At 39.7% G+C, this 22,233-nt stretch overlaps 1 protein-coding gene across 1 annotated transcript in view; it reads right to left on the reverse strand.

Moving 5' to 3' along the window:
• Positions 1-22,233, reverse strand: part of plch1 (phospholipase C, eta 1) — a 56,968-nt gene that overhangs the window by 19,676 nt on the left and 15,059 nt on the right. The window contains exons 5-11 of the mRNA XM_080458996.1: positions 17,296-17,466; positions 16,635-16,728; positions 13,797-14,000; positions 12,597-12,717; positions 8,483-8,654; positions 4,935-5,042; positions 637-792 (exon numbers count right to left, since the gene is read on the reverse strand). Of these exons, the coding sequence (XP_080315122.1) occupies positions 637-792; positions 4,935-5,042; positions 8,483-8,654; positions 12,597-12,717; positions 13,797-14,000; positions 16,635-16,728; positions 17,296-17,466 (1,026 nt within the window). The remainder of the gene's footprint in view (positions 1-636; positions 793-4,934; positions 5,043-8,482; positions 8,655-12,596; positions 12,718-13,796; positions 14,001-16,634; positions 16,729-17,295; positions 17,467-22,233) is intronic.

Consider the following 22,233-nt stretch of genomic DNA (forward strand, 5'->3'; position numbering starts at 1 on the left):
CTGGAGGGGACGCGAGAGACGTGAGCCAAGAGAGCACAGCTGAGGCGGAGAGCGGCTGCGTCACGACAAAAACAAAAGGGAGGAACTGAAAAAAATAAGCTAAATTACAGTCTCTGGAGCACACAGAGGAGGAAAAGCTCCAGAGGCTTAAATGAGGTGAAGGGGGTCACCAACAAAGAGTCAAATATAGAGAATAGGAATCCCCCATGCCAACACCCACTACGTTTTAAATGGCTGTCGGGAAACGGTGCACTCTAAAAATAGCACAAGAGCCAAGCAGGGCCATTAAATATTAAGCAACACTGCAGACATGCTTAGGATGATGCGGGTGAAAACCTGTGGGCCTTCAGAGGCACCTGAACCACTGCAGTTTGTCTCTCGGTCTTCATCTGTCCGGCAGATTTCTCTGACCTGACACTGGTGCAATAACTCGTCTTTATTTTCTACACACACAAAACACACTATCCTCTCTGACTGATACTGTGGCCTAGCTTTTTCCCCCCTTTTTCACTTTCGTCTCTTCATCTGTTGACTCCCCCCCCCCCCCCCCCCCGCTTTGAACGCCATACTGCACATCGTGTGTGTGTGTGTGTGTGTGTGTGTGTGTGTAGAAAGAAAAGGTGGGGGGGGCTGTACCTGCCGCAGGTTCTTCTGAAGGCCCTGGTGTGTCGCTCGGAGCAGCGCTCTGATGCTGAAGCTGTCAGAATCTTCTTTATCTCCGATCCGAGACTCCTTCAAAAGAGAGTCCAGTTTCTTTCGGATGTCAGACTCTACCTGGTGATGGCCATTGCCCTGGGTGACAGAGGGAGAGAACAGCGTTTAGAGAAGAACTGTTTTGATGCAAGAACACATCACCATAGCTGCACAGCCCCCAAAAAGAGGCCAAGGATGTTTCAGCTATCTCCAGTGCAGCTTACTTGTCAGAACTATGTGTATTCGAAGAATGAGTGCACATAAGAAACCTATTTTAAAGAAATACAATTTTTACTGACTTTCATTAAATTATAATTATTGTTTTGGTGTGCACAGGTCAGTATTTTGAAAGGAGTCATATCATCCAACTTTTCAACAATTTCACATGGTCCAGTTGGTCTAAAATCATTGTATTCAAAGTTTATTGTCCCAAATCTAACTTTTCTTTGATTTCCGTCCATTTGAATATTGGATCATAGAAGCTACATTCAGAATCTGCTGTGTCTGTGTGAGCTGGACTGGCTCCGGCCACACATGCCCTTCTTGGGAAGAGGAGGAAGTACTTCCTCTGGTGGTGCCATGTGCCCCAACAGAGCTGCCGAATTGTGGGAGGGTCAAAGGGAGGGCCTACCTTGGTTGGGATTGGCTAAACCCCCGATGACACTATATAGGTTTAAGTTCTGATTGGCGGTTGGAGCAACACACTTTTTTTTTTTTTTTTTTTCATTTTTTTTTTTAATGAAACCAGGCAGGGAGAGAGATGACAGACTTTCTTGACTTCTGGGGCGTCTTCCCAGGTACAGGTATGCATATTACTGTTGTAAAGTCATTAAAAAGTGAATTTTGCATCATATGACCCCTTTAAACTGTATTCTCCTAACCTGCAAAACGAAACCCAGTGTTCACTTTCAATATAGATTCCACTTGGACAGATATTGTGTACAGGACCATGTCATTGGCTGATATTTTCATACAATGGCAAGTGTGAAGGCAGAAAAGATCACGTCAACATCTAACAGTGGCTCAGATTACTCTGGACTTTTTCTTAGTTAAGCTGCTTTAGGTTTATACAACTGGGAGACTTTTTCAATACACTTTTTGTTCCTCGTTTACTGTGTTAGTAATGTCATGTGTGTGAACGCTGTGAAGGTGTCTGTGTGTGGGAGTGAGGCTCTTTTTGAATCGTGGAAAGCACTTGAATATCATTAACTTTGCATGTCTCTCCAGTAATCTTGTTTCTCCACTCTGTACCTTCCTGCAGGTATCACAATCTGTGATTCCTACCGCCACATGTTTGTCATTTGTGTAAACAAGAAAACAACAAAGTCAACTCCTCTGAATGTGCATCTGCTAGAGATTTCTTCCTGTTTTTGTTTTTTGCTTTCACAAATGCTCATTCATGTGTAGTTCATGGGTTTTCTCAGTATTGTATCTGAATATCATTTGCATTGAGATGACTGTGTTGACATTGACGCTATATAAAGAAAACTGAATTTAACTGAGTCTGCTGGTTGAAATTACCATTGCTTTGTTTTCTGTTTCCTCCAGACATTCGAGGCAGGGATGTGAATGAACGGTTTCTCTCTCCTGGTAAATCTGCTGCCCGCATACAGTTGCCAGTGAGTTATATCAGGACCTTTATGAGAACACATGTCTTTTGTTTCTTTGCTTTAGCCAAAAAGCGAATAAAGAGACCTTCATGAGTGAAAACTCTCCAAATTAATAAGATTAAGTAAAAAAAAACAACCTCCCATCAGTAGAAAACTACGACCACCATCTCTTTCAAAATGGCAACGATCATTTGAAGTGGCATCTGTGGCCTCGAGCCTCCAGCTAAATGTGGAAGGATGATGCCATATTGAATTAAACTAATAAATCATCTTGAAATTAACACAACTGTTTTCCTTCTGTGAATGTGATCAGGACAAACTCCGTGTCACAAAATAGAACACAAATCAAGCAGATTAACATGTATGACAGTACCTGTTGTTTTACTGCTCGACTTAAAGTTTGGAGCAGCATCATTAAGCATTAGTTATCCCAAAACGTTGCTGGAATAAAGCTTGTTAAAACTTTACAAGCAGAAACATTGCTACTCAATTGCTGCAGTCATTACATCGAGCGTAACAATGTCATTAAGATCCCATTAACTGACTTCTGTTTACGGTGTGTGTGTGTGTGTGTGTGTGTGTGTGTGTGTGTGTGTGTGTGTGTGTGTGTGTGTGTGTGTGTGTGTGTGTGTGTGTGTGTGTGTGTGTGTGTGTGTGTGTGTGTGTGTGTGTGTGTGTATGTTGGGGGTTGGAGGCAGGCTAAACTAGGAGGAGTCCTTCTGTTTTTTATTAATCTTCAGGAGAGACACTTCTTGTCATTTTTGTTGGATGAATTACTTAAATGAGCTACTTTAAAGAGCTGACAATAAGCCAACAAGTGTTGCAACAAAAACCCTAATATGTTTCAGGTAGATGAGATGATTGATGTCGTCATCTTTTATAGCTAGATAGACAGATTTTGTTACCAGCAACATGGTTTTAGGCTGTGAGCCGTCCATCCGTCATCTGGATGGTCAATTTTCGGAAAAAGCAGCCAACAAAATTGCGGACGTGTTTCTCAAAGCCTCTAAAATATGTGTATAATGGCCATCACTACTTGTCACCGTCTAATTTGGCCTAAATTCATCTTTTTTCTGGCAAAATTTCACGAATTATCGGCTCAAGTACACAACTCGCAACTGACTTCTGCTTTAGTATTACGCCCAGTAACGAGCAACGTGATTGGTCAATTGATACCATGTGGTATATACGTTTTGAAAGGCGGCCTCTGATTGGTTCGTAATTCTCTGACTCATCCTGATGCGTTCAAATGCTAAAGTACAGAGGAGGAATTTGGACAAATTTGTTTTCCAAAATGCTGAGGAGTTATATCTGCAGAATCCACACAGATGGGACAGTTTAGGGTGCAGATAGAAGCAATGTGTCAGCCACAGGGGGCATAAACAAGTACATGTAGTGAAGTTTGGACTGAGGTGAGTCAGGTACAAATACGGGTACAGTTACAGGTAACTGGCAAGTGAAAACCATCACCAACGGAAAAAAGCTATTACCTTAAATCAAAGTCAGAAATCTCTGGTTGCTCTTGTTCCATTTGCCACCATTGCATGTCATTAACCTTGTGTGTTCCTCTCCTCTGTCCTTTCTCTCTGTACCGTCTTGCAGAAGTGTGGAATTTGAAGTTTGTGATCTGTGAATTCCATCCTCGTCAAGCCTCCAGATATGATCCTTCATTTTCTCTCTGATTATCTCCTAACTCCAACCAGTGCAGGCATAAAGCCACTACCAATGAATCTGGACCTGCCAGTGGAGAGATGTGCAATAGATGTACTGTTGATCATTGTGAGAATATATTTAATTCAATACCCCAAAAGACCATATTGTGGATAAGAAATTTCACTCCAACATTATATGGGATTTTTTTGAAGATAAATATGCTCCATTTAATAAATCAACAGCATTTGTTTTATCTTAAAAAACAATATTAGTGGCCTGTAGTAATCCCAGATGATCTCTAAACGTGGTTATCATGATCCAAATTTGCAAAGTTGACAGACTCAATAATAGGTCTGCACGTGGCCAACAGACCTCCAGTTGCTTGTGTTTGTTCATTTGGAACTATTATTGGGCCTCTATGTGTATTTCTTTATGATGTAAAAGTGCCCAAAGATAGCTATGTTGTACTGTAAATAGTCCTATATGAATAAAGCTAAATTAAAAACTTGATCGGATTTGTTGTCAACCTTAGATAAACAATGATTAAAATCAAAGTCAAACTCAAAAGTTTGTTTATCCAATTCAAATATGAAGTCAAATAGTCAGAATTGCACAAATGCTAAACAATTTTGCAGTCGATCCTTCACTTAGCATTTTCAACATCCGGAATTTGCATTTTTGTTTTCTTGAATGGTGGCAGATGATTAAATGGGATTTTTAAAATGCTAAACTAATTTAAATGGTGCTAAAATCCTAATAAAATTACAGTATTAGTTAAAATAAGTGTTATTCTTCACAACATTTTCTGCTTGACTGCAGAGTATTTACGTTCATTCAAATCATATGACTGCCTGCTGTTTTGATACCACGGCTGCAAAACAAGTGTGACAAACACGTTATAGCTGAGTGAAATGGAAAAGGGTTTTTTCTGAATGCTTCCAGGATGCAACACTTAATCGTAAGCAACCTCCATCTTACATTACTGCTCTTGAGCTTGAAGTCATCCTCAATTTCATCAGCGCTGTCGTCGTCAGACACCTCGCCTTCCTCGGCGTCCGCTGACAGATATGCAGGCAGGCGCTTCCCCTGGATGGGCGGAAAACACACAAAGACATGGGAGGAATGTGAAGAGCATACATTTGACCCATGCATGTTTTCTATACAGTACTACTGTGACGTACACAATTCAGTACATTGGACTCCAATCTATGCACTTCTAAAAGATCAGACAGATGTGGCGCGACCTCGACCATATGTCGCTCCTCCTACCACAATTTAAAGGCAGAGCTTATGTCATGGTATAAAAGCATGCAAAAGGCCAAAACACACACACACATATCCACACACAAACCAACACATAGTGTGCAAACAGCTGCAAATCCTTTGAGAAGCTCCCCGTGTAGCTCTTTCAGCACAGTGGAAGCCCATTAGTGATCTATTCTGAAAGTCTGAGTGGGAGTCGAGATTTTTCTGAGCTCCAACACCAAGAGCAGAACATCGTGTATCTCACCGGCTGACATCACCGCGCTCACTTCAACCACTGACACGCGCAGTCTATCACCCCTTCCTTCTATCTGTGACTGTCAAACTTTATGGCATTTCTCTTTATTGTCCTGTGACTCTCCGGTCTCCAGCGCCGCCGGGGTATGGAGCGAGGTTAAAGGCTCTCAAGCGAGGGCAGCGGTGGGGGGGAGGGGAGGAAGAGAAGTGAGAGTAAAGAGTCTTTTATAGAAAATCAATAATGCTCTTTCACTTTTAAGACATCAGATGAAGGAGGGACAGAGCCGGGGATTCTGTCCGAGAAAACGCACCTGACTTTCTTCGCATTAAAGATAAAGTCGATTTTTATCTGGTTTTCTTTCTTAAGAAATCGAATAAGCGCTGAAACCTTTTGCCCATCCAGAAGCTCTGTCTGTCTTCTTCTTTGTGTAACTCCTACAGTGCCTCTGGATAAGGATCTTGTCATTCTTTGTCTTTGTATTGTATGTGTGGGTTTATTTCCTCCTGACAAAGATCATATGAACAGTGTCTCTCAGGTTAACTCGCCCTGCAGGAACAATCAGTGCTATAATAGATAAACTGAAGCTGGACGTGGTAAACCAGCCAGATGTGTGTGATGTGTCCGATACTTTGTGTAGAAGACTTTTCAAACGGTCAAATAAAAAACAAAAGCAATTGTTCCTTTTCCTGTTTTTTCAAGGTTTCACACGGATGATGTTCAGCTTATTTCATCCTTGAATAACAGCGTAATATATTTTCCGTGACATTTATGAAACTAACATTTGAATATGTTGATAGAAATGCATCATAAAGGACAATTACTGTTAAATTGTTTGTATGTAGCTACAAGTAAAAGTACAACTGTTGGAAACTAAATAAAGTAGAAGTACACACTACTTCTCTCAGAGTATTAGTTACTTTTATAGATAGTTAGATGTTGGGATTGGAAAAGAGCAGGCATTCAAAACCATTTATACACCAATAAAATATCTTTGTTTGAAGCACATTTTTTAGCTGAACATTAAAGGACATACATTTAACAAATGTGAATTTGCTTTGTGAACAAACACAGCTATAAAGCTGAAAAGTTATCATTTTAAAGCCTTTTGGCTATAAATGAGATCTGAATACTGATTAAAAGAGGGATTGTACTCAGCAGCAACACAGCTCACTTATATAATACTTGAGAATGAGCACTGAACTTAAAAAGAAGACCCATTTAATGCTATTAGTGTCATTTAAAAACTGATTTAGAAAGTCTAAAAGTGTTTGCTGCGTTTAAGATTACATGTTTTTAACATGTTTGAAAAGATACTGTAATGGTAAGAGGCATTTCCGCTGGCCAACCGCAATTTTTATTTTGGAACTTTAATATCAGATATTTTCTGTGTTGTACTCCTTCTTTGGTCTTGGGTTTCTTTCTCAATCACTTCTGTTGTTCATGTTTTTTTCCCATATTCCTAATTTAATTTGCTGTCGTTGAAACGTGATACGATGGAGTTGGATGTGTTCCAACATTTTTGATAACTACCTCCACCTACACATCCAACACCACCGCATCGCATTAAATCTTGTGCTTTTGGGGACTCAGTGCTCCATCTAAGCACTGCTTGATGAATGCAAACAGGCAAAAATCCTCCTTTGAATACTTCTCTTTGCACAATGTTATTCAAAACATGTAAACAAAAGGGGCAATCTGTTTGCAGGAGTATAAACTTTAGCCACCCGAGGCCAACCGAGGCCAAATCACTACTGTAGCAATTTCAGAAGAAAAAAAATGTAGATAAACATCAAACAAATTTCAGAATCCACAAGTTGAGCAAAGTCTGGAAAGATATTGGGACCAGATCAAATACCTCAATGATAAAATTTGACTTCCACTTTTTATGTATTTGAAATCTCAATACAATGGATGATTAGCAACTTAAAAATGCTTTAATCATCTAGCTTCCAGATTCAGGCAATATCTCTCTGGACTAGAAGTGTATAAGCCACAGCCTTTGAATATGCCTTTAAATATTTAATACCTCTGCAGCTAATAGAACTGTTGCCCACTTGTGGCGATTAAAACAATGACTAACTTGACATGTGAGTTACATCGCAGGTTGTGCTTTCACGTGTGCTTGTACTGTGAGTGTTGCTAAAAATCAAAACCAGCAATCTGTTACCTACTCATCATATGCCAGCATGCCGTCCTTCTCTTCTTTCACTGCTATAATTAATACAATGACATGACCTAGTTTGGGCCTTCCTTCCTCTCTTCCTCTTTCTTCCTCTGTTCGTGGGGGAAAATTAGCAGCATTGCTGTGCCTGTCTCATCCTGAGTTGCAATGCAGATAAAATATGGAAGGAGAATCAGCAAAGCTTCATGTCGGAAGGTGATACAGACAGTCATATTTAAATTCCAGGTCAGTCTTCATCCCCACTCTCACCTGACACCATGGACTTTTGAGTCAAAACCGAAAGAATGAGATACAGGCGGCCAAAATGAGTTTTCTCTGCAGGGTGGCGGGCGTCACTCTGCAGCATAGAATGAGAAGCTCAGCCATCAGGAGAGACTCAAAGTCGAGCTGTGACTCCTCCACATTGAGATGAACCACCCACTGAGCAAAGAGTCGTCCAAATCACATCTTTAAGACGTCATCTCCATACCTCCAGAAGACGTCTACAGGGAAGCCAGAATTAAAGCTTTTTGCACATCTTTCCTGGACATTGCATGGACGTTCTGTCTGGAACGTCCAAACAAGACCTCTGGATGACGTGACGCAATGAAAAATTTAATTGTGACGAATCCTGGAATCGAACCCAAACCTCTTTAATAACAGACAAGTCTCCTATCCAAGAGACCAACACCACACTCCTGATCATATTGATTCTGACAATTATTTTGTAAGCATGTCACTTATATATGACAAGTTTAAAAAAGTCATTTGACTAGACCAACAGTGTGCCACAGATAAAATCGATCCATACAATACTTTTTAAGCTTGTATGGATGGATAACCTATCTGCTGCTTTATTCTTACTTTGATGAGTATTTTGCCTTGCAGACTCGTCGGACTGGGTAACGTTTTGGAGTCTCTGTGCATCACGTCTCCGACGTCCAGCTTGTCTCCAAAGATGTCTCGCAGGTACTGCGCAATCTTCTTCTGCTGCTGGATGTTACAGTGGTTCTCTATGGAGAGAATCACCGGGTATCTAAAGAAGAAACAAGAAACATCATCAGGTTTCTTTATATTACATAAACCGTGGGGGTAAAAAACAAAACCAAAAAATCTCTGAGGTTGTAAGTCTTGAGCCAGTTGACTTGTAGAGAGAGGAAGTAAATGATAAAATAAAAACAGCGGTGAGCACCTTCTCACCTCAGTGACCTGGTGAATGTGAGTAGGTGTGGTGTGCGTGTGTGTGTGTGTGTGTGTGTGTGTATGTGTGTGTGTGTGTGTGTGTGTGTGTGTGTGTGTGTGTGTGTGTGTGTGTGTGTGTGTGTGTGTGTGTGTGTGTGTGTGTGTGTGTTTGTGTGTGTGTTTTCATTTAGAAAAGGTGAAATGACTTGTGGCCACACCGCAGCACAGCTCAAATGTCAGGTTTGTCAGACTGACGGCTCTCCCTCAGGGGACACAGCACCGCTTTCACTTCAACCCCTGATCTCCAAAACACACACACACACACACACACACACACACACACACACACACACACACACACACACACACACACACACACACACACACACACACACACACACACACACACACACACACACACACACACACACACACACACACACACACACACACACAGTCCTCTGCAAAAGACAAGAGGCAACAGCAGAGAGAAAAAACATTGAGAGTCCTTTCATTTCCTGCAGGTGAAACAGTGAAGCGGCTCAATGAGCTGTGTGCGTGTGTGTGTGTGTGTGTGTGTGTGTGTGTGTGTGTGTGTGTGTGTGTGTGTGTGTGTGTGTGTGTGTGTGTGTGTGTGTGTGTGTGTGTGTGTGTGTGTGTGAGAGAGAGAGAGAGAGAAAGAGAGAAAGAGAGAAAGAGAGAAAGAGAGAGATAGAGCTGTTGCTTGGTTCATCTCAATACAAGCCAGGGGCCATTAATCACATTACCAGGTGGCACTGATGATAAAATATTAGCTGAATGTAAAAGCTGAGGATAGTGTTTCCTACACTCACTCACTGTTTGCAGTATTACATTCCTTTCATTAACGAGGAGAGAACAAATGTTTACTAATCAGCTTGTGAGTCTTTTTAAGGCTTTTGTTCAGTTCATTTCATGTTTGTGATAAATATGAGCTTGAGCGCCATCCTGATATTGTCCTCAATCATAAACCACAATGTTCACTCCTTTGTAAATAATTTTGGTCCGTTTCCATCACATGTGCAACCAGAATAATGAATTAATTTATTACTGCTATATAACAAAGCTGAAGTCAACTGCTATTAGTGTCAATAAAAGCATTTGCAACACACACATTTCTCATTCAGTCTGATTCTTCCACTCAAACGAAGAGTATGAGAATGCTGTTTGTCTGGGAAAATGAACACAAATGATTTGAAATTTGAGAGACAAGTGTGGCTGCAACTCGCAGTGAACCTTATTCTTATTTTCCATTACTGTGTGGCTGGTGTGTGACTGTGTACATGACTATATGCTCTTCTCTGAATGTTCAAGTGTAACTGGCTGTAAAAATTGCATTGAACCTGCAGAAGCCATGAATTTGCACTTTAGACAACGTTGGTCTGAATATGTGAATAAGCTCACTTTAACAAAGCTCATATTTGGAGGAAGCTTTTGCAGAGCAACTGTTGTTTTTATGAAGACATGAATTCCACTTTGACAAGAAAAAATCAAGAAAATAACTGTTGTTACTAATGTTAAATGCCTGAAATGGGACAAGGGAACATTGGTGTGCAGACGCTTATGCAATTTTGACAGATTTCTCAGATATTTCTCAGATCTGGCATGTTCTCTTGTTTCTGAGGCACCTGTGCTGTTGTTAACACAGATCTTCCCATAACACGGGAGATGAATAGTTATTAGTCTTTACAACATATTTCCATGAACAAAACAGCCTGTATTATATTTAGCACAACATAGTAGGTGAAGTTATTTTAGAATTACTTAAAAAAAACAAAAAAACCAATACATTTAGCTCCAAAACATCCAAATGAAATATAAAAAAAAAGAGACAAATTTTCTTTGCAAAGTTTTGTGAACGTTACAAACTGCTTACATTTATGAAATATGACAGCAGCTATAATTACTGAACCACATTGAAACAGTTGTAGAGCTGCTGTCTCGCTCAATGTCCTGCATTGTGAGGTGATAGATAGCATTAGTTCAATCTGCAGCTGTTTGTTACTATTTCACTAAACTCCTGTTAACTGGCAGACAAAATGAAACAGCAAAATGAAAGATGTCTGACTAAGTGATATTATAATTAACATTAGTATCTGTTATATAATAGTAGCTTCTAACGAACATAGCTTAACTTTCTAAGAGTTGTCTGCTACTTTGAATATGGATATTTTTCTATAACTATAACTGTTTATTTTTCCATCTTCTCATTGTCAGTACTTGATGCATCGGATTGTTTTTACTAGCTCTGCTAATGTAACACAGTAACACTATATTAATACATGCACATTATGGAGATACTAATAACTGAGTGGAAGAAGTGTTAAAGTTGCAGCCTATTCTTTGCACTTCCTCTGTATAACTTGTGACTTCACTTAAAATCATATGCATATATCTCACAATTATTATTGTTTACATTTTTTTTATCTGCTTTCAATATGCATATGTCAAACGTCCCAACAATATCAACTGTGTTCCCTTTACATTGTCATCTTCCCAGGCTACATGTCTTATGTTTTACTTTTTATTTGATATTTTGGTTATTTTCTTTTGATTTGGCTGTCTATTGATATTTTTGGGTTTTATATTCCTGTCCTACAATTATCATGGGTCTGTCCATGTATGTATACATGGACACGTGAACATTATGCATAATGGAACTGATTAACTGCCCAATACTGAAGTGAAGCGTTGCACCACTGGACCATTTTGTTTTGATTTAGCTTTTTTTGATTTATGTTCTTGAAAAAAAAGTCCCAGCAAACTTAGCCACATATAAACACTAAAAACAAGCTCATGGGCATTTTGCTTGAATCCAAACAAACAATTGAAAATATTACATTGCATTTGTTTCCCCAAAGAAAAAAAACACAACTTAGTGTATAACAGAGGATATACAGACTGCTACACCTCACCATCTTAAAGACAGGTTAAAGTGGGATGTTGTCACAAGTCAACGTATTTCAGAAAACTTCTCCTTTAAACCAAAAACGGCAAAATATTTCAAGCAGCATTATGGTTGGAACTAAAGAAAGTTGGTAACTCAAAAATAGATTTGATACACAACCAGAAACTAATTTTGGTTAAAAAAATATATAAACAAACATGCCAAATGTAATCCCACTTCTTGTTTACCGGCATAAACAGATTCTAAAGCAGCACTCTCTGGTTTGTAATCAAATAGATGGTTTCATAACATGAACGCTTGCCATAATAAGTAGCTGCAATAGATGTTGAAGTGAGCCAACGCGGCAGCAGGAAGCTGCACCACTGAACACTTTGTTTTGGTCACCATTAAACCCGCCAGAGACAAACAGAGGCTCCTCTAGGAGCCAGGGGAAACTCTGCTCAGCAGATGGCTCGGTAATAGGTGCTAATTACTGCCAGGAATCACAGTGTTGTCTGAAAACACAAACCTGGTGGTTGTGGAATCTTTGCAACTTTGTCGTGAACTCTATGGGGATGAAATTCTGCCAAAGTCATCAATATTTCATTGCTAAAGCATGGAAATCATGGCGCACCATAAGTGTTTTTTGGGAGGAATATGCTGCAGCCTTGTCTTTTATACGGATAAAACATTGTACGAGTTGCTTTGTTTTGACTTGAGCAAATAGCAGAAAATAATATCCACTTAATAATAGGATTCAGTTTCAGAGAGAGTTCCAAAGAGCAGAAACCAATAAAAGCTAGATTCCCGTTTAGAATGTCGTGTTTTCCCCCAGATTCACGTCCTGTTGGACAATGAAAGTCTCCAGTTTTTTAAGTAGGTTGGACTCACTGATTATTTATGAAGGCATATTTATTGATGGCCTCGATGACAGACTTGAACGGGATCTTGGAGGTCAGAGTGTAGCCGTGTTGGACCATCGGCTCTCCGTCAGGACCATCCCAACAGTCAACTGCAGGAAGAATTTAAAAAAAAGAAAATAAATTATTTATTAATGAATACGGAAAATATTTATGTTTTCTCACCAGTGAAAGTACAGCATGTTGACAGATTTCTGTTTCTTCTTACTTTTCTCTCTTCATCTTTGAAAACAGGACCGATATCCTCTTCATCTATCTATCTATCTATCTATCTATCTATCTATCTATCTATCTATCTATCTATCTATCTATCTATCTATCTATCTATCTATCTATCTATCTATCTATCTATCTATCTATCTATCTATCTATCCATCTATCCATCTATCTATCCATCTATCTAGTTATTTCATTCAGTGATCATGGTCCATTTTCACAGCTCATGGCAAGAAGCGGCGTTTTAACAAATATACTCAAGTATTGCACAAGTACTCTTCTCAAAAAGTACTTTTTACTGCATTTAATTGCAACAACATTCAAGTTAAGGATTTAAAATATATCTTCAAAGCACATTCCTCGAACAAACAACATATCAAGCAGGAATTTGTAAAAGATAAAAAATATTGTGGAACTGCTCAGTTCAATTACCCAAGAAAGTCAAAACAGTATGAATAACAGTACGAGAGACAGTACATATAAAACCAGGGCCCAGAACCATTGTTGACTTCAGTCTTAAACGTTTCATTCATGTGCTATACAACCATATTGTGGGGCACAGGATGGATGAAGGCAGGATGGATGAAAGCAGGACGGATGAAGGCAGGATAGATGAAAGCAGGGTGAATGAAGGCAGGGTGAATAAAAGCAGGATGGATGAAGGCAGGACGGATGAAGGCAGGATAAATGAAGGCAGGATGGATGAAGGTGGATTAATGAAGGCAGGGTGAATGAAGGCAGGATGGATGAAAGCAGGATGGATGAAGGCAGGATGGATGAAGGTAGGATGGACAGGTCGTCAGTCCATCACAGGGAAAGTACAGAGAGGAAGACAACCACACACACTCACATTCACACCGATTAGCCTCAAACTCATGTAACGTACCCAAAGTAAAGCTCAAGCTCCACACAAAGCTCCTCGTTACAAAGCTGGACTCATGTCTGCAGACTTTACCTTCCACGCAGCGGCAGCCGGACTGCAGCACCCAGGCGTACATGTCAGTCTTGGAGTGGGACAGGAGCTGGTCTCCGGTCAGGTAGGTGTTGTGCGAGGAGGCGATGAAGTAGTTGCACAGCGGTTGATCCATGTCTTGGTTGACCTCGTGGTGCAGAGGGTTGAAAACGTCACACGTTGGGCTGCGCATCAAACTTGTGAAACCTGCGAATGTCAATATAGACATAAAGACGTCTGTCACTCCCTCATGACACATTCTTATAACGTTGTTGATCCTCCGATGTTTGTTATCAGTTGAGTTTATGTCAAGGGACTCGATATATTCAGTGGATTATCTACAAAATGGGATGAATTATGAGGCTGAATATATTCATCGTCCAACGCCAACAGCAGGTCCAAAAACTACCAGATCATTACGCTGAAATGATGATGTCCTCATGGCATCTGCCTCAGCTGTATGTCGTGTTTAGAGCATCTGGATGGTATGATTCTAATTAGCAATTATTTTCACACCAAAAAAACACATATATGCTTAAATGTATTGTATCCACTTAATACACACAGTGAGACTGCTACCGTAAATGCTTCATAGTATGCAAAGATTTACAGGGACATTCTAAATTACACAGTTGTCTTTTTCTTGTTTTGTCCATCTAAATATTTGTCTTATGACTTTGGTTGTCTGGATTTATATTATACTATAAAAATGTGCAATGAAAGAGGTTTTTTTCTGAGGAGAAACACTTTGTGTTTACAGACACACATCTGGTTGGCTGGTGTCGCTTCAGCTTTCAGCTTCAAGCTTTCATTTGCCAGTTTTTCACCACAAAAGATGGATTCAGGTCTAATTTTGTCCATTTCTTCCATGAAATTATATGTTACTCTATCTGCATCATTCCCTTTCTTTCTTTTTGATGTATTCATCTTTTTCAGCCATTTCTTCTCCCTGTTTACTGCAGACAGGATGTTCATGTTCAAAATGCTTACAGCCTTGCAATATTGTAAAACTTGTAATTACCAAAACTTGAAAGTTGTAATTTTTTTGGTGTGTTTCTTATTTTTTCAATAAATAAGCCACTTGTAAATTAAAACCCCAGCTGGGAATCATTGTCTTACATCATAATGATCTACACTGTGCATGTGACAAATGTATGGCACACTGTTGAATCTGGTCAGTGTTTGGGTCATACTGCAGTTACATTTGTGCAAAGCTCTAATTTTCTTTGTTTCTGTAGTTTTTTTACGAGAAGCACACATGCCAAATCCAGCATTGACAGAATTGAAATAAAAGCGTTCAATCATGCCCAAATAATACCACTGCTCTCTACATCTTTTCATCAGCAGGTGGATCTCCAGGAAAATTAAAAAAAATGCACACTGTATGAGCACTTTCAAACCACAGTGCAGTGGTTTCAAACCAGCATGGTGAGGTTTGAAACCACTTCGTTGGCGTGTGCACTTCAAAAGGCCTAACTTTTTTTTAAGTGATGCAGCATGAGGAGGAGTGAGAGGGAAGAAAGCAGCCTTTCATCCAGAGAGCAGGGAAAGAAATGAAACCACCAGCAGTGGAAATTGAAAATGAGGGAGAAAGCAGATGAGGGAAAAGAAGCCGAAAATTTGGGAGAGAAATGGAAAACATTGGGGGATGTGATGTGAATACAGGAAAGATTTTGGGGGTATTTTTTGCTTTTGGGAAGCCACTGATGGCCCTGAATGAGGAACCTCAGCAAGGTTCATTGCAGCTCGGCTCAGATTTCTACTGAGCACTGATACTATGCTATATGCAGGCATGCAGACCTTCACTGTAAGTTTTTTTCTCCTCGTGGTGAGAGAAGATATTCATTCATTCACCTTCACATCTATTCACAGTCTAGGTTCAAACACACATTTCAGAGGGAACTGGAGTCTGCTCAGTCAGACACACAATGTTAGCCTTCATGCTGCAGACGACAAGATTAGTTCCTCCCCCTCCACCTTCTCCCCCCTCTCATCTGCTCTCTTCTCATTTCTGTCACACTCTCACTTTCTCTTTCCCTCCGCCCTCATTCCGATTTCCCAATTTTCACACCACGGCTTCCCTCCTCCTTCCTCGCTGCTCCTGATTTAAGGTCAGCCCTCACTTACATGTGGTATTACTTATAATGGCAGTCAATAATGAGACGCAAAAACAGCAAGATTGTTCCTTTGGTTTATCAGCCATTTATAATGAGCAGAGGATCTCACAGGAAATCATAAAGTTGTTTTGCATATAGATGAAACCTGCCATTTTTTTGTTCTTATATAAGTGAATGTTACAGACAATAATCTTGAGTTTGTGGTGTTTTCCACAGTCATGAGAAGGGTTTTCATAACACATGCTTCATTAACAATGCAAAAGAGCATATTATTTTTCCACACAATTTCATTCAAACTTTGAAAAATCCCCATACTTTGCATCTATTACATATAAACTGAAAGATTTTCATCCTTTTTATCATGGTGTTATTTATAATTCAAGCTTTAAAGTTATAAAGATACTAAATACAATGTCTCAAAATACTATGTTTTAAGAAATGGTTGAAATGATATCCAAACTGTTTGAAAGGCACCCTGACACGTTGATTAAAGCTTTAATTATTGAAACGTCATGTAATGCATTCAGTATTCAGCATTTTCAGCGGTGAGAGGATTTTTTTATTTTTGCAGTGGAGTGTCATTAAGTGTTTGACTTTGCTTGTGCTAGATGACGCTAAAAAGCTTTCACATGAATTAAAGAGGAATGTCATGAAATGACCAGAAAGTGTGGCATGACAGAACATTTATAAATGAATACATTTTGCAAAGAAAAGTGAGAATTACCTTCAATTCCCATAACGCCTCTTTGCTTGTTCTCATCTGACACCTCAAATTTTTCAATGATTTCTGCAACATGCTCAGAAGTCACACTGGCCATCTATGGAGAGAAAAGCAATGAGAAAACACACGCAAATTGCATGTTCGGACATTTTGGGCAGTAAATCACATTGATTTAATGCAGTTGTGGATAATAGATGAAGCTAGAAGGATTGTTGACGTTTGCCATTATTTCATGATGGAACTAAACAAGCGGCTCAATCAGAGAAAAGTGTTTATCTGAAGTATTGTGGGCTGGTGACGGTGTGACAAAAATTACATCATTACAGTGTAAGAGAGGGAGACATATTGACAGAAATGTCAAATATCTCAACACAAAATCATGCAAAGAAGATCTAGATTAAACAAGGCTAGGACTCCCGTGACACAAACCAAATTTAGGTGTGATAAATTGGCTTAGCAGAGCCGATTCCTCCAGGCAGACAGCCGACACGGAGCGGCTCAAATGTTAAACTGAAGACAAGGCGAGAGAAACACAATCCATCTCTGTTCTGTGGCTGGACCTCAAATCAAAGAGGCCGATTGCAGAGGAGCCAGTTCGGCACCTCATCATAGAAATGTGTCAGCGAGAAGATTTGATTGGCTCCAACCCGATGCCAGCGCTCACCTTCTGCTCGTTACGCAGGAAGTTGGCCAGCTCGTCCACTGTCAGGTGGTCCTTCCTGTCGCTGTACGCCATCATCAGCAGGAACAGATCCCGCCTCATGGACATCATCTTGTAGAAGACGGAGAATTCCTCGTACGTCAGCGTGCCCTGCTGGTCGTCCGTGTCGGCTTCCTGTGAGAAAGTTTCACGTTCAGCTTCAGTCTGCGAACCGTTCTGATCCCAAAAAGGTTTTAACAAACACTCATCTGCAGCTGAAACTCACAGGGCGGTTTCAGAAGGGCAATCAAATGAATAATATATGTAAAGAAATATGACGATTAATCAAGTCAATTATCATTTAGTTGAATGGATGCAGAAAGAAAAGTGTTCAGGAGTTACTGGGAAGTGGGAAGTTCCCATGTAGCAACCCTACTGTGTTGCAGTTAACTGAGCCAGATTGAATTAAGTTGGTCGTTTGCCAGCTACAAAAGGCAGCGACAAACCCAAATGTGTAAAAGTGCACAAATAACATCAACCAGATAAACATACTTCCATCCTTATGTCAGATGTACAGGAGAATCAGCATCATTCATGTTTCATTTTTGTTCAGACTTGTGGGAAATTTTGCCCAAACTTTGAACTGGTAATTTCATAGTTTGTAACTTTCCAAGTTTCCAGCTGTAGAAAGGCACCATGAGAGGCGGTGGTTTGCCACATCTTAGGCACATTGCTCTGTGTGCATTATACCAGCACACATTACTGGCAGATTGACTCATGTTTGGTTTTAAATTACTTAATTTACCCAAGACTTAAAAAAATTATTGTTTTAAGTTCTTTATAAATAAGGATGGATTCGATTGGATTAGATATCTTGGAGCAAATTTACAATGTTTTCAGGCTATTTAATTAAATATAAAAAATGTAATTTATTGTCATTATATGTGAACACATTGCAATGAGATTAGTGTACCTGATCTCATAGTGTACCTACTGTATGTACTTCCTATAAAAGGTGTAGATAATTTAACCCCCACATGCATTGGTATTTCATGGTAATGATGATGAAATTCTCCCAGTTATGAAGGAAAGAGTAAAACTAGAATGGCGTACAAAAACTCACTCATTTGAAGAGCATTGAACAGCTTTATAAAGAAAGTCCTCAAAGTATTTGACAAAAAGCCAGTCATCACATCATTGTGCAATTTCAAAGAAATATCAGCTCCTCAGCTTTGAGAATTTTAAATTGCCTGATAAACAAATCCGTGCATGAGATGGCCCCACCACCTCTGGAGGATTTTTTCAAAAAGAAAAACGAAAAAGCCTCAGTAATAACACGTCAACCACCAGGGTTGATTGTGAATTTATAATTACAAAGTCTTCTTTTGCCCAGAATGCCTTATCTGCTCAAATTTGCACAAACTGGAATACTATATCTCCAGTTAGCCGAGAAAACTCCATCTTTGTCACTTTTAAACATAAGTACAAGATATGGCTGATGAACAACTAAACTTGTGATCATAAGGATAATCATGCACTTTAGAATATATATTAAAAAAAGAAAAGAGGCTCTTTACCGATGTCATACTAATGAGTAAGCACTTTAATATTTGCACTTCATGGTAGGGTTTTAGGAAGAATGATTTTATCAACCTTGTCTTTGTTTTACCATATTGTTTATTGTTTATATGTTTTTATTGTTTTTATTTCATTGTCTGTAACTTTGTATGGTTTTATGTAGGACAATGGATGGAAATTAGCATTGTGCTAATCCTGCCATATTTACGGTAACGTCGTGAAGAGATGGCTTCTTCATTAATATGGACCATCCCATCCGAATAAACAAATAAATGAAATTAAATGGAATGAAATAAATGAAGAAATCCATCCCTTCCATCCCTTGTGAGAGAGAAAGTGACCAGTGCATGCAGTGTAAGAACATCAAGTCTGTATATATGTGTTCAAATGGAGGCAGAAAAAATAGGAAGTCAAAAGCAAACTATTAAATAATGTAATGAAGCACATTAGGTATAGGATTTTGTTACAACTGATACATTAAATACATAAGCTGAGGTATTTTATTTTGCCTGCTCTTCACCTCCTTACAATTTCATTGTTATATTCATATATGTATGTTTTTACTGCTATATAATCCAATGTTTGTACTCTTTGACATTGTGATGAACCAGTCAAATAATTGAGAGATGTTGGTACCAGGATGAAAATATTCAAACCAACGTTTCACTAACCCAGCTGAGCACACGTGTGGCTGCAAACCGCCCATTTTTCTTCTCCATCATCCACCTCCCTCCTCTCTTAATCCACATGACACAAACACATTACCTCCACGAACTGTCTTCTCTTTCCTAACGTCATATCCCACCAAAAGATCGACCCAGCACGCCTTCCCACCCCGCTCCGTGTGCTCGCCGGGATCAGCGCCTCGTATTACCTGAACCTCACGGGGGGCCCTTCGACTCCACACCAAATCAATAATACCAGCTAATGCCTCCATCACACAGCCATAATGAGCTCGCCGGAGGCACCAGGGGCTCGATCGCAGGCAGAATCTACACACAACCAGCAGGATGAACCGCCGTGATGGATTTTAAATGGAGAGACAGAAAACAAACTTATTGGGGGTATTTTAACCAGGTGAACAAGTTGTTTGGATAGAAAATCTGCCACCAGCCAGTTTTAAATGGAAAAAAGGATAGATTGGAAGAAATAAGTTTGTTTTTGTCTCATCTAAACCAAAGGGATGAGCTGTAAAATGACAGCTAAGCTGATAATCAAGGAAAGAAATGTAGAAAAGTATTGTACCAACTGAGAATTAACAAGAAGATGATGGTTGTTTTAATCATGTCAGCAAAGTAAACCGTGTTCTGAAACACAAATTTACCATAAATATAAAATTTTAAAAAACCCGGCTCAGACCCCAACATCTTCAATAACCTCCATCCCATCTCTAACCTACCATTTCTTCCTAAGGTTCTGGAAAAAAACTTGCATACCAAATCCACTGTCATTTCTCCAACAACAACCTGTATGAACAGTTTCGGTCTGGCTTTCGTCTCCACCACAGCACTAAACAGCTCTCATTAAAATCACTAATGACCTTCTAGTAGCAGCTGACTCTGGTCTATTATCCATCCTCCTCCTCCTCCTCCTCCTCCTCCTCCTCCTCCTCCTCCTCCTCCTCCTCGATCTGAGTGCAGCGTTTGACACCATCTCCCATTCCATCCTGCTTCACAGATTGAAAACCACTGGATGATCACACACACCCCTTGACTGGTTCACATCATACCTCTCTGGCCGCACTCAGTTTGTTCAATTAAAATTCTACAAATCTCAGCTGTCCTCCGTCTCCTCCGGTGTCCCCCAGGGCTCCATCCTGAGCCCGATCCTCTTTATCATCTACCTCCTCCCCCTTTGCCATATTTTCCGGAGGTATTATATTCGATTTCACCGTTATGCGGATGACACCTAGCTCTACATTTCCACCAAACCCCCCTCTACCCTCCTATCAACCTCCCTCTGTCTACAGGAAATCTAATCCTGGTTCTCCCTCAACTTCCTCAAACTAAACAGTGACAAAACAGAAGTTCTCCTCATTGGCTCTAAGTCCACCTTCACTAAAGCTCACAGTCTTTCCATCTCCAACAGCAACTACTCTGTTTCTCCCTCACCTCAGGTTAAGAGTCTTGGTGTCGTCCTTGACAGCTCACTATCATTCAAGGCTCACATCAATAACATCACTCGGTCAGCCTACTTCCACCTACGTAATATAAACCGCCACGCTAGTCCAGTGCAACTCCCCTCTGTCTGGTCTCCCTCTCAAGTCCCTTCATAAACTCCAGCTGGTTCAAAACACTGCCGCCCGCCTCATTACCCAAACTCCTTCCTTTCATCACATAACCCCAGTTCTTCATAAACTCCACTGGCTTCCTATCCAACAGCCTATCAATTTCAAAATCTTAGTCCTGACATTCAAGGCCTTCCATAACCTCTCCTCTATACCTCACTGACCTCATCCACATCCACACACATGATCTGCCTCCTTTCTCAGTCTCACTGTCCCTCCGGCCCGCATGACCACCATGGGGTCAGAAGACTTCAGCCATTCAGCCCCCACCTATGGAACTCCCTCGTACCCAACATAAGAAACTTTCAATCCCTGGACTCTTTGAAAACTCACCTAAAAACGTATCATTTTAGACAAACCTATTCTTCATAAATCTAGTTTTCGTTTTGTACTTACCTATGTGTTTTTACTTGCTTTTAACTGAAATTTTAACATGGAATGTAAAGTGACTTTGGGTGTATGAAAGGCGCTAACAAATAAAATGTATTATTATCCATCCATCCATTTTCTTCTGCTTATCCGTTTCCGGGTCGCGGGGGTGGCAGTCTGAGCACTGTCACTCAGATCACATCGCACCGATTAAGAACCTTTCCTGCAGGTGGTAAGCCCACGGGAATAAAATGCATTATTATTATTATTATTATTATTATTATTATTATTATTATTATTATTATTATTATTAATAAATGGTTTTCTGCTTTTAACTGGTAAAAATACATCTCTAACTAGGGATTTGCTTTTATAAGGCAATTAACTAATTTGTGTATCTCTTTACGCTGTCCTCTGATGTAACATGTTTAATCTCAGTAAACACCAGAGCACAGCGATAAATGTTTATTCAGGCATTTTTAATGGTGAAATATTTCCTATAATCATAGGGTTTGTGTCAGAAAATTGTTTCCTGTTCTCAGTTTGTGTACCTCATTAATGAATTTAGTGTGAAGTACACATGAAATATGAACTGTGCTTGAACTGTACACAGAAACATAATGCAAGTGGTAGAATCTTCTTAAAACATACAGGAACAACCAATCAGGCTTGTAAGACGTTTCATTTAAAAAAGTAAAACTTTTTGATATTACTTATTACTTTTCATT

This window comes from Lipophrys pholis, assembly GCF_963383615.2.
Source record: "Lipophrys pholis genome assembly, chromosome: 3".
In the NCBI taxonomy this organism is placed as follows: Eukaryota; Metazoa; Chordata; class Actinopteri; order Blenniiformes; family Blenniidae; genus Lipophrys; species Lipophrys pholis.